Source organism: Passer domesticus, chromosome 3 (assembly GCF_036417665.1).
Source record: "Passer domesticus isolate bPasDom1 chromosome 3, bPasDom1.hap1, whole genome shotgun sequence".
Lineage (NCBI taxonomy): Eukaryota > Metazoa > Chordata > Aves > Passeriformes > Passeridae > Passer > Passer domesticus.
Genome location: NC_087476.1, coordinates 51,545,870 through 51,562,142, shown reverse-complemented (window position 1 = coordinate 51,562,142; position 16,273 = coordinate 51,545,870). Strand labels below are relative to the sequence as shown.

The following is a 16,273-nucleotide window of genomic DNA, read 5'->3' as shown; positions in this document are numbered from 1 at the left end:
AACATCTTTGTGGACCCCAAAATTGATTGAAGTCTGTATTCCAGAGAGCTTTTCCAGCTGACTTGCCCTTGCACTCTTGTTTTAGAAAATACACCACTCTCTCCCTGAAAAAAAATTCAAAAGCCATGTTTCTTGCTTTTTTTTTTGCAATGTGCTCCACGAGGGAGGAAGTAGAACCAGAATACAACTCTCTACTTACTTCCCCTTCTTACCAGTTCTCCCCTCACATTTTCTCCAACATGGCTGCTAGTCAAGGGCACTGAGAGTTAATCTCTTGGCTCCCCTTTCAGAGAGTTCTGTGTTTCATAGTGCACATGACAATAACCATAGATTCTCCACTGATCAGAGCAGGGATTCAAGTGATTACCTCAGATATAGATGTCTTATATCAGGTAATGTGAACTTCCCACATCTATCTTAATGATAGCAAACCCCTGCAGCACAACAGTCTTTTAAGAATCCTAAAAAAGGACAGCTCTTACAACCAGCAAATCTGAAATCCATCACAGTGTTGGACAATAAATAAGCCTGTAGCATACAAACTATTTTAGTGAAGGCAGGAAAAGCCGTACTGGGGAAGACTGAAGGTCTGCCTAGTCCTGTTTCTGATAGTGGGCAGCAGCTAATGCTCAGGAAAGATATGAGAATACTGCAAGCAGGAATGGATGTTCCCCTGGTGAACTGTCAGAATACTTGGAGCCTTGTGTCCCTGAGACAGTGGACATACTCCTTTTGTGTTTAATGACCCTAAATAAATAATCCTTTTATGAATGTATTTTTGGAAGTCATATAAATTTTCAGCATCTACAGTGCTCTGTGGTAATGGTGAAAATATTTTAGAAGGTGAATGAAGACTCATTTTTTCTTATGCATCCTGAATGTGCAGCAATTTCATGTCTCTCTTTGCAGCTGATAATTTCATGTCTCTCATGTTACTCTTTGCTCATATAAGAAAAGAAAAAAAAATCAGAAGACTAAAAACCACTCATGAGTTTTTAGGCTTTTATCATACTTCAAACCCCACTGGCTATTTTCAGGGCCGTACTGTCTTAGCACATTTATTCTTCATGTGCAAATACCATTACATCATCTTTGTTATCACTCTATTAAAAATGTTTAGCTTTATCCTCTCTGTGCAAGCCAGCTCAATGCTGGACTTTATAGACTGACTACTGATGGTAATCAACAATGCTGCAAAGACAATACAATTTTTTAAATAAATAACACAATAACATTATGTGCTCTCTGTTAAAGTAAATTGATTTTTAGTTGAGAGCTGATCAGAAAGGGAACTATTACATGCTGGAATAATACTTTGAGCATGGCATTATTTATCCTAATGTTTGAGTTCCTTGCTATCACTGTCACTCTAGACTTTCACTTTTCCCTCTCTCTTATCTACCCCTCCATAGGGGGTAGATTGGTAGATTTATTTCCTCTCATAAATTGAGAAGTTTGTTGGTTTTCACATGCGAAAGTTTAAAATTAGAAACAATTCTGACAACCATATCAGAATTGTAGGATTTTGCAAAGAAAGATGCAAAGCCACAATCTTATTTATTTAATATGAACCTCAGAAGATTTGAGATTGAGCTCTTTGACTGTCAGCAGGTGACAGAGGATGAGGCTTGGGATGGATAAATAGAAAATAAAGAAATGAACAAATCTTTGAATGGATGAAGATGGTTCTGAAGGACTGGAGGCACATACTGATCAGGTCATGACCTTCCTGAAAGACACATTCAGCAAACAAGAGATGCTGATCCAAACAAAAGATAAAAAAGGAAATTTAGTTCATAAGAAAAGTATATGGATTTTGAAATTATACTTGCCTCATTTTACAACTAATTGTAAAAATCCCATAGTTTTTAACACAATAAAATATACAAGTTGAAGCAGAAGCATTTTATGCCATTGTTTTAACAAACACATCATCAAAGGAATAAGTTTATCAAAATAAATTTATTTAAACTGTTTTTAAAAATTACTTCAAAATGCAGATAATGTTGAAATGTTTTACAGCTTCAACTTTGCTGTATCCAAAATCTGCAGTAGAAAAGAGCTTCTTGTACAAATTCTGACCAGTCTCACACAGAATAATAGAGAAAGATGTAAAAAAAAAAAATTCATAGGCCTGAAACTGCTCCTTCCTGTGCAGCCTGACTCATCACACAGATGCAGGAATGCAAACAGGGTGGCATTAATCATCTGTGCCCTGGAATTATGGACCTCAGTATCTGAGGATGGAGGCAATAAAGCCGAGCAGTGCATTGCTTAAATTTATAGAGCAGGTGCAAGCATTAACTAAACTTTTCAGAAGACTAGTCTTGCATTTTAAGATGAGAGTTAATGACGTTATCATTTTCTAGTTCAGTAAATCAGGAAGTAAGTGACTTTTAGTGTCCTCTTAGGCTCTTTAATCTTATTTCAGTTCATTTGGTAAAGGAACCAATATATATTTGCAACTTATGACTTTATATGACAGAAGTCAAGCAACAGAGCACACTCAATTTAAGATCTTCTCTTCCATGAGAAATTGCGGTAGTTTCACACAAAAGACACAAAATCAAAAAGGACATGAGAAGAAAACCTCCTTTAAAAGGTGCAATGCTAATTATTCAGACTCATGATATCACTTTAATAATCAGAATAGAAGGCTTGATTTTGAAAAAAATTACATTGTTTTAGTTATAGATTATAAACAGACAGAAAATCAATTTTAAAATCAAAGCCATTTTGAGAAGGAAAATCAAAGTCAGGTCATTTTAATCAAAATGGTCGTGCAAATAATGACTCCAAACTTGAACATTAAAATCAATACCAGTACTGCTACTAGCCTCTGGTAGTTTTCCTCATAAAATAAAAAGTCCCTTGGGAAACTCTCTCAGCTTGAAAAAGCTGACAGTTTTATTCTCTGCCTTCCCAAAATTAGTTCTCTGATGGCACTGATACTTTTCTCCCTAGGGTGCAGCAGTTCTGTTCAGTGAAGCTGTGCGACAAAAATCCCTTGGAAACTAAAACCCATATAAAGTACCACTTATAAAGAAGAGGTTTCCATATCTGAAATGCAAATCAAGGAGCTCTGCTGTAACTGGTCTCTATGGTCCCTCATTATTTAATGACTTCAGCCAAACACAAACTTACTTCTGCAGTCTGAAACCCACAAATATCACTCTGCAAACAAGCAGCAGTAAAAGGCAGCAGGCAGGTGCCTTTTCATTAGGGGGTGCCCAACCAATACACAACTTTCCCTGACAGCCTTTTGTAGTAGATAAATTCTTACCTGAGCTTTAACATCTAAATAAATAAATAATTGAACAGTGGTCATCTTATTAGTCCTTTTTTTTCCCATGTGTGAGAATAGAGACAGGATAAAATTAATTTTTTCCAGCAGAAAACATTCAAGATAAACCATGTTATTTGCATTTTATTGCCTCTGCAGAGGTGTAAATGGTTGTCATCTTGGGCTTTATATTGCACTGTTAAGGTGCTTCTAGGAAAGGAAAACTAGGCAGGAAATTGGTATAATTATATATATTTAAGTTTCTTATATTTAATTGTTAAAACCAGCAAATATTTGAATAATAAATTGGGGGGAATAAACAGTAAAAAATAAATTTTTGTACCTGCAGGATTGTGAAAACATCATTTGATTAATTACCTTGAAAGAGAAGAAAGGACTTATCTCCTTCCCTTCAAAAAAACCCAAACAAACAAACAAACAAACAAACAAACAGAAAACCACCAAAAAACAGCAAAAAAAAAAGAAAAAAAAAGAAAAACTCTCACACAAAAATCCCCTCATCATCAATAAAATTGGAAGTCAAGAAAACAACAATAAATGAAGATTAAAGAAATTCTTCTCTAGTAGATCCATCTGCTTCCTTTCATAATTCAGGACATTAGCAGAGAAATTTAAAGGCAACGAACTTGAGAGAACTTAAAGGAAAAAGCAACAATATCAGGTCACATTCCCAGCTTCTCTGAAAACCTCTGCAAGATCTTCCACCAAACATCAAGTGGCAGAGGATGTTATTCACAGGAATTGGGACTTCAGGTCAATCTCAGTTAATGACTGAATTTTAATTAATCCACAATGCACTGCAGTTGCCTCTGTATCTTACTAAATTCTTATAATGAGGCAGTTTTATCATAGTGAGAAATTACCAGTAGGCTGAATCCTAGAATCACAAAATGTTTTGGGTCAGAAGGAACCTTAAAGATCAAGTAGTTCCAATCCCTCTGACATGGACAAGGACACCTTCCACTAGACCACGTTGCTCAGAGCTCCATCCAACCTGGCCTTGAACATTTCCAGGGATGAAGCATCCTCGCCACCCTCTGAGTAAATAATTTCTTCCTTACATCTAAATCTCCCCTCTGAATCTCTCCTCTTTTAGTTTTAAACTGTTCCCTCTTGTACAATCACTATCTGCTCATGTAGAAAGTTGTATTACTAGAAGACATATTCTTTTTCCCTTGGCTTTAATTCTGGAGGTTGAAGACCATCACTCTGTAAAGTGACAGCAAACCACGTCTCTTTAAGAGACTGTGTATATGACAGGTAAGTTTGCAAGCATTTTTTCAAACACTCTCTTGAGTGCAGCAGCATCATTATTTCATTATTAATTTTAGTCTGTAATTTTTTTCCAAAGACACCATATGTCAAAGGCTTTTAATGATACTGAAACAACTTAGGAGACTATTGTGGTTTAGCCTGCTTGCACAGGGGTGCATCAAATTAATGCAGCACATGAACTGAGATCCATTGCTACAGTTTTCTTAAAGAAGAAAAGAAAGTCATATGAACAAGAAATTAAATCAAAAAAGATAAGCTGTGAAGTGCCAGGTCCATGTTTCCTTTCTATTTTTTTTTTTCTGTAAACAAGACAATTTGTTTCTCCTTGAGGTCTTTGCTATATGAGCATTAAAAGGCTCTAATAATGATAATATAGAGCCTTAATAGAAAAAATCCAGGTCATAGTATAATGCACAGTTGTACCTCATACTTTAGTCTAAGCACTTTCAGATTTCAGAAAATATTTTTCAGGTATATTCTTGGTTTGCGGTCTCTTGATCTGAACTCTAAAAGGGTATATATATTAAAGAAAAAATTGTAAAGCTTTGAATATTTTCCATTACTGTGTTTATTTAGAAATTAATTTGATGCTTCATATTTCACATTCAAATTTTATAAATTTTGGTTTATGCATAAAAATATTTTTTTAAAAATCTCACTAAGATCAGTATCCCCAACTGCTTCTTCATCAGGATTAGACTTTATTTGGGGATTCTCGGATTGGGATAAGGTTAAAATCAGTCTCATTTTTACTTCATTGCTCCATGAGGAAGAAATTACATGTCTGTTGAAAAAACATCTCTATTTTCAGAGACTGAAATGAAAATTAATGCTATCAAACCATATGATTATCTGTTTTCTGCAGCATTACCACTGCTGGAGATAAAATTTAAACAGCCATATTTAAATCATTTTTTTCATTAATATTTTTTTCTGTAAATTTAATGGGGAAGGCTGCAAAGTTGTATATCTGAATAGAAGAGAATGATAGTGTAAAAATAATATTATCTCCATTTTGACCAGTGTGACATATTTTTGCTACATAGGCACTTTCTCAGTTGCTAATCTCCAGGGGTTTCAGCAGTTAAGCTGATGGATGATGGGAAGAGGATTTCTTGACAGCCCAGTAATCTGTCCAGAGGGGAAAGGATGCTGTTGGTCAGGGTTCAGGTACTGGAAGGGCTTTTGACTAGCCAACCATCTGGACACGTCTGGAAGGCCAGGGCTGTTTTCCCCCACTACTCAGCTCATGGGAATGAAAACAGCACTGACAAGAATCATGCAGGCAATGCAACAAAATACTTTATTTGCTACTGACACAAAGAATTTTTGGCTTTGTGAACACTTACTTTGTGTATATTGTGCTCAACAGACAGAGATGTGTGTAAACCCTGCCAGTACTATTGAAATGCTTAGCACAGCTCCCAGTTTCACTATCCACTCCTCTACCCTCCATCACTGCAGCACTGTTGTGGGCTGCACCAGAGCTGTGGCAGCATGACAGGTTAATTAACTCCACAGACAAAGCTCCCACACTCCTGCACATCCTCCTGGCCATGCCACTACACTGATGGGAGTTACACTGACATTCTCCTTTCGACTGGAGCTCTTGTATGAACTCCTGCCCACAGGGAGCAAAAAGCATTCCTCTGCCTACCTACCTACTTTTATGGTACTCCATGTCTAAAATGTCTGTGTAGCCTTAGTGTGGGTCCCCATTTGTAGCAGGCACAGGGCCTGCAAGGCCTTGGAGAACAGAAGCCTGAGCTAGGAAATACCAAAGTCAGCATGACTAAGGGTTTAGAAGACCCCTCTTCCGCCTTTCGGACCCTGTTATCTCTCTGTAGATCCATAGGCCACTTTTTCCCCTGACCCTTACTATTGGACAGTTTTCAATCCCCCTATAAGGTATAAAAACCCCTAGCTCTGCCCGGTTCGGGAGAGGAGAGCTGTCCCTGGAACCTTCGCGGGGACCCCAATAAAGAACCCTGCGGAACCCATACAGCGCTGCTCCTCTCTCTCTGCGTCTGCTGCGGCGATACCCAGGGTGACGGCCCCAGGCATGCTAAAAGAGCTGAAATCACTAAAGAGCTGAGCTGCAAATCACTATAGCTGCCTGGGCTGCCTGAACCCCCGCTGGGCGATCCTGGACCCTCGTTGAGCTATCCTGGACAACCGGCCTCCCCGCTGGGCTTCTGCCCCTGGGGGCCATAGCTGGCGCTCCGAACAGAGCCGACGCCCGAACAGCGGGGGGCCCCTGGGCCAACATCTGAACCGCCGTGATAGCCTGGCCGCGGAACTGAATGCCGGACCTGGCATTCCAGAGGAGCAGCACTTCTTCGTGAAATTGTCACTGCCTCCGCTCGCCAGAGATCCTGGAAGGAGAAGCTCTTCGTTTTAGAAGGACTCTTCTGGACAGGACGTCAGCCGACCCGCAACAACGACACCTGGGCACGCGAGTGTCCGCGGAGGCTGATGAGCAGACGACCCCCAGCAGAACTTTGACCCACAACAGGCTGAAAAGTGTAAGTTTAACACAGCCTCTCTTGCGCGCAAAAATATTTTTTCCTTGGGTCCTTTTTTTTTGGGTTTTTTCTTTTTTTTTCTCTTTTTTTCTGCTGGCGGGAACTGAAACATGGGATCAAAGCTTAGTACGTTGAAACGATCCCAGAACGAGAGAGATTTATATTCCCTAATCCTAGAAATCCTATCTTCTAACAACTTTTCTTTTTCTAAAGGTAACCTTTCAAAAACTAACCTTAAACGTTTTATAAAATGGATTCTCTGCCACTTCCCAGATACTAATACACAGACTATTACCTTAGACTCCTTTTGGGATACAATTGGGACCACGATATATAAGTTTCAAACTAATCAAGACTTTTCTGTAACACGTTTTTTACCTATGTTCCATGCTATCACTAAAGCTGTAGAAAAAACTAACAAAAAGATAGTAGCCTCAGGGCTAACTTCTGTCGAACGAAACGAAAAGTTCTTATCTCACTTAACAGAAGCGCCTATTTCAAATGCTAATGGAGGAGATAACAGCCCCTCCACCCTGGAATCCAGCACTCCGCTGGGTCCTAGGGTCCCGCCATCTGCGCCGCAACCACCCGACCCCAGGGCGCCCACGGCCCCTGCCCACCCCCTCCTCCCCCCCGCCTTCCCCTCGGGAGCCACACCCTGCGCGCCTCCTTGCTCTGCGTTATCTCCGAGAGCATCTGCGCCAGTTCCCGCCGGGACTGACCCACACCCCACCCCTCCCCCTGCTCCCCCCGACCCTGCTGGGGCCCCCCCCACCCCCTTCGCCGTCCCTTCTGTCCCTGCCGCGCCCGCCCCCACTCCCTCCCCCGCCCTCGCCCCCCCCGCTACCATCGCGTCTTTCCCTGCCCCCGGCACCGTCCCTGCTGCGGCACGGGATCAGCCCGCCTGGGTACCCGCGCCCCCCCCCCACCACCGCGCTTTTGCCTGCCGCCGGAATCGTGCCCGCCGCACCCTCCCTCAGTCCCGCCGCCCCTTCCATCCCGCACCCCCCCTGCCCCCATACCCTCGCTGCGCAACCCCATACCCACGCTCCGCAGCCCCCGGTCGGGACCCCCCAGACTTCCTTCAGTTCTGCCCCCCCTCCCCACGCCCCCCAGTCCTGTGCATGCTGTATCACGCATTGCACGGCCACCCCGCCATGTGCCACGTGTAGCCACGTCCTGCCATGTGCTGCCTTATACCCGGTCCAGCCACAGGCACCTCTGCCAAATGCAGCTCCAGCCAGCCATAAGAAACATAAGGCACGACCTGATAGCTCTCACTTCTCGTCATCTGATGACAGCAGTGACAGCGATTCTGATTTGGAAATAGAATATGTAGATCCTTGGGCAAAAATAAAAATGGAAGCCACACAGGCAGGGGACTGGCAATTAGCTCAGAGAATTACTGCCTTTCCAGTAGAATATAAGAAGGGAAAAAAAGGAGGTGCCACTAATAGAAAGACATGGGAACCTATTACAAATAAAGAACTTGTGCAATTAAGAAATACAGCCACAGAACATGGTAGAAGTTCACATATTTTTAGAAATTTCCTAGAAGCTACGTTCTCAGCACATGTTCTGGTACCCCACGATATTAAAAATATTGCCCAGTGCCTCCTTTCTCCCGCCGAGTACATGCTTTGGGAAAGGCATTGGAAAAAGCAATTAAAAACATTATCAGATAACTATGCTGCAGATGCTGATAAGCCAAATTTTACACTCGAACAGCTGGCTGGTGAAGGGGATTTGCAGAAACCCTCTGACCAAGCTGATACTTTACCTAAGGCAACATTACAAGACGTGGCTATAGCAGCAAAAACCTCTTTATTTCTCACCCCAGATGATTCTACCCCTACCCACCATTTTTCTACTATCAAACAAGGAATAGATGAAAGCTTTATCAAATTTGTGGATAGAATTAAGGATGCTCTGGAAAAACAAATAGAGAGCACAGAGGCAAGAAAAGAACTGTTGTGTAAACTTGCCATGAGTAATGCAAATGACAAATGTAAAATAATTCTGAGAGCCTTACCCTTGGACACAGAGCCTACCATAGAGCAAATGCTGGAAAGCTGCACACGCCACTTGTCCACTGAAGATACAGTGGCCCAAGCAGTTACTAAGGGTGTTGCAGAAGGAGTTTCTAGTGCATATGCAGTAATAGCTTCTAAAGACCAGGTCCGCTGCTACCACTGCGGAGATTTTGGACATTTTATAAAGGACTGTCCAGAGAGGTCACCTCCCAGGAACCCTCGCAATTTCCACCAAAGGTCCCAGAATCAGCAGTACTACCAGCCGCGTCCGGGAAACTTCCATCGGAGCGTGGTGGGGCCCCACGCAAAGACACCAAATCAAAGGCCACCCAGACCCAGTCACGCACCATCCCAGGAGATTCCAGACCACATGAGGAGGATCCAACACACGGAGCAATACCAAAGGGAACGCGCCGTCAGCTGGTAACTGCACTGTCCATTGACTTTAAAAATAACAATGTTTATCGTGTTCCCACAGGCAAACGTGGACCAAAAGGAGGTCCTTCTAACATTCTAGTTATAGGTGATTCTCTCCATACCCCAAAGGAAGTATTTGTTGTTCCAGAAGTACAAACAGTGCACCCGGGACAAGAAATCTTTGTCCAGGTGTACTGCACAGACTTACCATATTTTCTTCCAAAGGGTACCCCATTCGCACAGGCCTTTCTACTCCCTAAGAATCACAGGGAACAGCTTCCTCTCAACCCCACAGCAATGTGGATACAAGTTGTGGGACCGAGTAAGCCTGTCATCGAGTGCGGTCTTACCTGCAGAGGAGAGAAGTTCCACCTACCAGGGATGCTGGACACCGGTGCAGACGTGACCATCATCGCCCGCTCTGAATGGCCAGCACACTGGGAGCTACAACCTGTGGCAGGCATGATCACAGGGATCGGTGGAGCTACAGTTTCCATGCGGAGCAAGAACAACATCCTCGTCGAAGGGCCTGAAGGCAAGTTGGCAACCATCCGCCCATTTGTGGTAAGGGCCCCCATCACCTTGTATGGACGGGACATTTTATGTCAGTGGGGAGCCTCCCTACGTATTCCCAGTCCGGATTTCTAATTGGGGCCACTGAGGAGCGCGCACTGCCAGACACTCCTCGTCTCACCTGGAAATGCCATAACCCGATCTGGATCGAGCAGTGGCCCCTCTCTAAAGTCAAACTGCGCGCACTACATGCCCTTGTGGACGAACAGCTCGCCAAAGGCCACATCGTAGAGACCACCAGCCCTTGGAATTCTCCAGTCTTCGTACTACGAAAGCCTGGAACAGACAGGTGGAGGCTCCTCCACGATCTTCGCCGAATCAACGAGGTCATTGAGGACATGGGTCCCCTCCAGCCTGGCCTGCCCTCACCATCCATGCTGCCTAGAGACTGGACACTTGCTATCATTGATATTAAAGACTGTTTCTTCAGCATCCCGCTGCATCCCCAGGACGCTCCACGGTTTGCCTTCTCCGTTCCCTCTCTTAACAGAGAGGCTCCACTCAAGAGATATCATTGGTGTTTTCTTCCACAAGGACTAAAGTGCAGTCCGAGTATATGCCAGTGGTATGTTGCTCACATCCTGTCTCCTGTTCGGAACCTATTCCCAAATGCGATCATCCATCACTATATGGACGATATCCTGGTCTGTGCACCAGAAAAAACGTACTTGGACAAAGCAGTTAAAAAGACTATTGAAACCATAGAAAAGGCAGGATTTGAGATCCGTGAGGACAAAATACAGTACACCAACCCATGGACTTACCTTGGACTCCAGATCCGGGAACGGACCATCGTACCCCAGCAGCTCGCCATCCGAGACGACCCAAAAACCCTGAGAGACTTACACAGTCTGTGCGGATCCATCAACTGGGTACGTCCACTGCTAGGAATTACAACAGAGGACCTCGCTCCACTGTTCAGCCTTCTTCGGGGCAAGGAGAATCTGGACTCTCCATGCACTCTAACACCAGAGGCCCGAGATGCCATCACCAAGGTCCAGGAAGCCCTGTCTTCACGCAAAGCCCATTGTTTCGAGCCCAGCCTGCCTTTCCAGTTCGTCATTCTGGGAAAAGCACCTAGGTTCTATGGACTGATTTTTCAATGGGACACTCAACTTCGAGACCCTTTACTAATCCTGGAGTGGATCTTTACAAATAACCAACCCACAAAAACCATTACCACCTTCCAAGAAATTATGGCACATTTAATAAAAAAGGCTAGAACTCGCCTCCGTTCCCTTGCAGGGTGTGAGTTCACATGCATATATTTGCCAATGACCACTGGGGACCTGGAACATTTGCTCCAGACCAATGAGAGTCTCCAGTATGCCTTAGATAGCTATACAGGCCAAATTTCAGTGCATATCCCAAAACATAAGCTTTTTAATCGTGATGTAACATTTCATCTGACTCCAAAATTAGTCCAAAGTAGGACACCTCTCAAAGCTCTAACCGTCTTTACAGATGGCTCAGGGTCATCCCACAAGTCGGTAATGACATGGAGGGACCCTAAGACCCAAAATTGGGAATCTGACATAAAAATAGTGGAGGGATCTCCACAGATTGCGGAGTTAGCAGCTGTTGTCAGAGCCTTTGAGAAATTCAAAGACGAACCTTTTAATCTGGTCACAGATTCAGCTTATGTTGCTGGCATAGCTATGAGAGCAGAACATGCTCTTCTCAAAGAGGTTTCCAATCCAAAGTTATACCAATTGATTTCCACATTAACACGCTTAATTTCCCACAGAAAACAACCTTACTATATAATGCATGTGAGGTCACACACTGACCTCCCAGGTTTCATTGCAGAAGGGAACAGGAAAGCAGACACCTTAGCCATGGCAATAGAAACTGCTAATGTCCCTAACATCTTTGCCCAGGCAAAGTTGTCACACTCATTTTTTCATCAAAATGTGCCTGCCCTTATCAGAATGTTCAAGCTCTCAAAAGATCAGGCAAAAGCTATTGTTGCCACATGCCCAAACTGTCAAAACTACCAAATACCATCTATGGGGACAGGAGTCAATCCCCGAGGTTTAAACAGCTGCCAGCTGTGGCAGACAGATGTAACCCACTTTGCACCTTTTGGAAGGTCAAAGTACGTGCATGTATCGGTTGATACATTCTCAGGAGCAGTATTTGCATCAACACATACAGGAGAAACTGCGCAGCACACCATAAAACATTTTCTCCTCGCATTTGCAACCCTGGGAGTACCAAAGGAGATCAAAACAGACAATGGACCTGCCTATACCTCTCGTAAGTTAAAAGAGTTCTTCAGTGAGTGGGGAATACAACACAAGACAGGTATACCTGCAAACCCCACAGGACAATCCATCGTGGAAAGGACACATCAGACTCTCAAAAGAGTCCTCAATCAGCAACAGAGAGGAACAAAAATCACCTCTCCAGTTGAAAGACTTTGCAAGGCTCTCTATGTCATCAACTTCCTGAACTGTACAACCTCAGAGCCTGATCCACCAATACTTCGCCACTTTGCAAATACCACCCAAGCAAAGCTCACAGAGAAACCACCTGTGCTGGTGAAGGACCCAGAAACACATAAAGTCTCTGGACCTTTCGAACTCATCACGTGGGGAAGAGGATACGCGTGTGTTCTGCTACCATCTGGTCCAAGATGGTACCCAGGGAAAAACATAAAACCATACCTAGGCACTGCAAATACCACTTCCACAAGCAGTGACAAGAATCCTCCTGAGTCAAACACAAGACCTCCTCAAAACCAGACCAGCTCGGCCTGGAGACGAAGACGTCGCCAAACGTCCACAAGTGGAGGAGACGACTGTCCCATCACACAGCAGCAGACAAACCAGAAAGCTGAACAACATTCTGTGGCATCAAGCCCTAGACCAGGCACAGCCTGAAAACAAAACTGTTCTCTGAATTAGATGTTATTACCCTTTTTACCCTAAGAAACCCTATTATCCCTTTTATCAACCCTTACCAAAAACCTCTAACTTTTACCCACTCCCCCACCCTTAGCACCATAGAAAAAACAAAAAACAGTAAAAAACTAAAAATAAAGGGGGGAGGTGGGAGGAACAGAGGAAAGGAACAAGAAAGGAACCCTAACCCTCCCCTCCTACCATAAAAATAACAAATTTTGCTTATATTCCTTATCAGAAGCCCCATTCCTGCCCAAAGATGAAAAATATCTCCGTTGGCGCTGTCCTCACTGCTGCCTGGATGTTCCTCACCGTGCCATGTGCCGTCGGTTGGATCGGCCCACAGCCGAGCCATAATGTCTGGGTAACCTTAGCAAGAACATTAAAACAGGATAACATGTGCTTATCCATGGGGAGCGTTGATAACCCACTTTCCACATGTCTAGTAGGAATTCCTTTCGTAGCCGATGATTGGCCCGCCTATAATTCAGAGCTTCTCCGCACCACAGGTAAGCGACCCCACCAGGTAGAAACTTGGGACGAGTGGACAAAAATACTGCCCAATGCTCTTGAGGAACCTCAAGAATTGGATCTATTGGGATCCTCTAAGGCCACATTCTGTGTCAAATTTTACTTTAGACGTCCAAAGAATAATTTGCCTGAAATTGATCTGAACAAAAACACATACCGAAAAGACATATCACCAATTAACAAAGCCTACAACCCTCACGATTGGTGTAATTACACTGCTCGTGTGATCTCTGTGTCCTCTCTCCATCCCAAAGTTCTACCCAAGGGAACGTTTCTCATCTGTGGTGACAGAGTATGGGCTGGGATCCCCTCCCGACTCCAGGGAGGTCCCTGTACCCTAGGAAAGCTGTCTACCCTTACTCCAAATATCACCTTGTTGCACAATTGGAAAAAAGAGAGCGAGTTAAAACGCCACAAAAGGTCCTACACAGCATTTGATGAAAATTGCGATCCCAAATTATACGATTGGAACAAACCTAAAAAGATAGCGGTCTCTATATTCCTACCATGGGTAGCTGCAGCTAAGGCCCTGGGTGACATAAATCACCTTGGGTGCTGGCTCAGTAAGCAAGCTAACGCTACTTCTGCTGCCCTGAGTGATCTCTTAAAGGAAGAAGAAACCACAAGACACGCCTCCCTCCAAAATCGAGCAGCGATTGACTTCCTGCTGCTTGCCCACGGACATGGCTGCGAGGACTTCGAAGGGATGTGCTGCTTCAATCTCTCTTCACGCTCGGAATCCATCCACGCCAACATCCAGAAACTGAAGGGACTTGTGAAGGACTTAAAAGTAGAACAGACCCCAGACTGGGTCAATGACCTCTTCGGTCAATGGGGATTAACGGGATGGGTTGCATCTTTGGTTAAGGGAATGTTGTGGATTTTTCTTGTAATTGTCATCGTGTTACTTATGTTCTCATGCCTTGTCCACTGTTTTAAAAGAACCATAGGGAACGCCTTTTTTCTAAATACAGAAAGTGGAGTTGTAGCAGGCACAGGGCCTGCAAGGCCTTGGAGAACAGAAGCCTGAGCTAGGAAATACCAAAGTCAGCATGACTAAGGGTTTAGAAGACCCCTCTTCCGCCTTTCGGACCCTGTTATCTCTCTGTAGATCCATAGGCCACTTTTTCCCCTGACCCTTACTATTGGACAGTTTTCAATCCCCCTATAAGGTATAAAAACCCCTAGCTCTGCCCGGTTCGGGAGAGGAGAGCTGTCCCTGGAACCTTCGCGGGGACCCCAATAAAGAACCCTGCGGAACCCATACAGCGCTGCTCCTCTCTCTCTGCGTCTGCTGCGGCTATACCCAGGGTGACGGCCCCAGGCATGCTAAAAGAGCTGAAATCACTAAAGAGCTGAGCTGCAAATCACTATAGCTGCCTGGGCTGCCTGAACCCCCGCTGGGCGATCCTGGACCCTCGTTGAGCTATCCTGGACAACCGGCCTCCCCGCTGGGCTTCTGCCCCTGGGGGCCATACCCATTGCCACCCAGTTCCCTGAGAACAAAGGCAGGTCTGGCACTCTTTCCCCCATCCTCCAGCCCACAGGCTGGTCTCTTGTGGTAGGAGCTGAAGGTACTGGAGTCACAGGTGAACTGCAGGATGCTCCAGCCAGCTGCACATCAGAGCCAGGCAACCTGAGCCTGTCAGAACACGCTGTCACATGGCAACAGGAGATACCAGCTTTGAGGCCTCTGTCTTCTTCCCACAGAAAAACAACATTAGGGAAGGGGGTCCAGCATGAGAGGTGGGGTGAGACAAGCAGACATAGGTACACACCCACACACACCCAAAGGTGACACACTGAGATCACATTGTTTGCAGGGAAAAGCAGCCTGGCCTTTCATACAAATGGGTAGTGGTTATAACTCAGAACACTAGCATTGCAAGCCACACTATTATAGGGGTTTCAAATCTGCTGTCAGCAGGATGCAAGTGAGGGATTTCCAAGGGAGCAGAGACTGGTATGTAGCTTGTACAGTTATTTCATGATGACATGCTCCCTTGTGCAGCAACAGCTTATATATTGTGTAGAACCATGCAGCACCTGGGAGCTGAAGGACTGTATTCCCACAGAGATGAAAAATCATCAACATTTTTTCAACACATTGGTATAAGTAATGCATCTGCATACACCACTGAAATGATGTGTGAAACAGGAAGCTACTGCAGCCTATTTTTTTTAATCTGTGCAAACCAAAGAAAATATACAGAAAATGTGTACAGAGAAAGTGAATGTGTCCTTGTGTCTAAAGCAAGGCATACTACAAAAATGACATTAAAGAAGCACATAAACACATTACTGTAATTTACTGGGCCTTGCCTCTCATGGAAAAAAAAAATTAGAATGAAATATGGTCATTGAGCACACAGTGCTCAAATGTCACACAGCCTGTTCTATCCTACCATGGTTAATCTCTCCTGAGAAGAAATATTTTGCTGAAGAAAGGGACATCTCTGTGATGTGGCATCAAAAGAAAAGTAAATGAACACGAGATTATGCTAGGGAACATACTACAGATGAAGCTTAGAGTCAGGAGAGTAGGAATTATCTTGGAGGGGGAAACAAGTTTTTTTTGTGTGTTGCATCTCTAAGTGCTCTTCACCTGTCCAAGTGACAGTTCAAAATGGCATTGTACATATGAAATATGTTAACTCTCTAAAAGTTACTGATGGGTGGAAAGGGACATTCAGATGTTGCCCTGATTTT

General features: G+C 44.0%; 1 protein-coding gene across 1 annotated transcript in view; it reads left to right on the top strand.

The window, feature by feature from the left end:
- The window catches only part of LOC135296581 (uncharacterized), a 57,052-nt gene extending 42,013 nt beyond the window's left edge, over positions 1 to 15,039 (top strand). Inside the window, exons 2-3 of the mRNA XM_064413058.1 lie at positions 6,377 to 7,104; positions 13,272 to 15,039. Coding sequence (XP_064269128.1) covers positions 13,293 to 14,594 — 1,302 coding nt within the window. The 5' untranslated portion in view covers positions 6,377 to 7,104; positions 13,272 to 13,292 and the 3' untranslated portion in view covers positions 14,595 to 15,039. The remainder of the gene's footprint in view (positions 1 to 6,376; positions 7,105 to 13,271) is intronic.
- Positions 15,040 to 16,273: the final 1,234 nt, after the last annotated feature.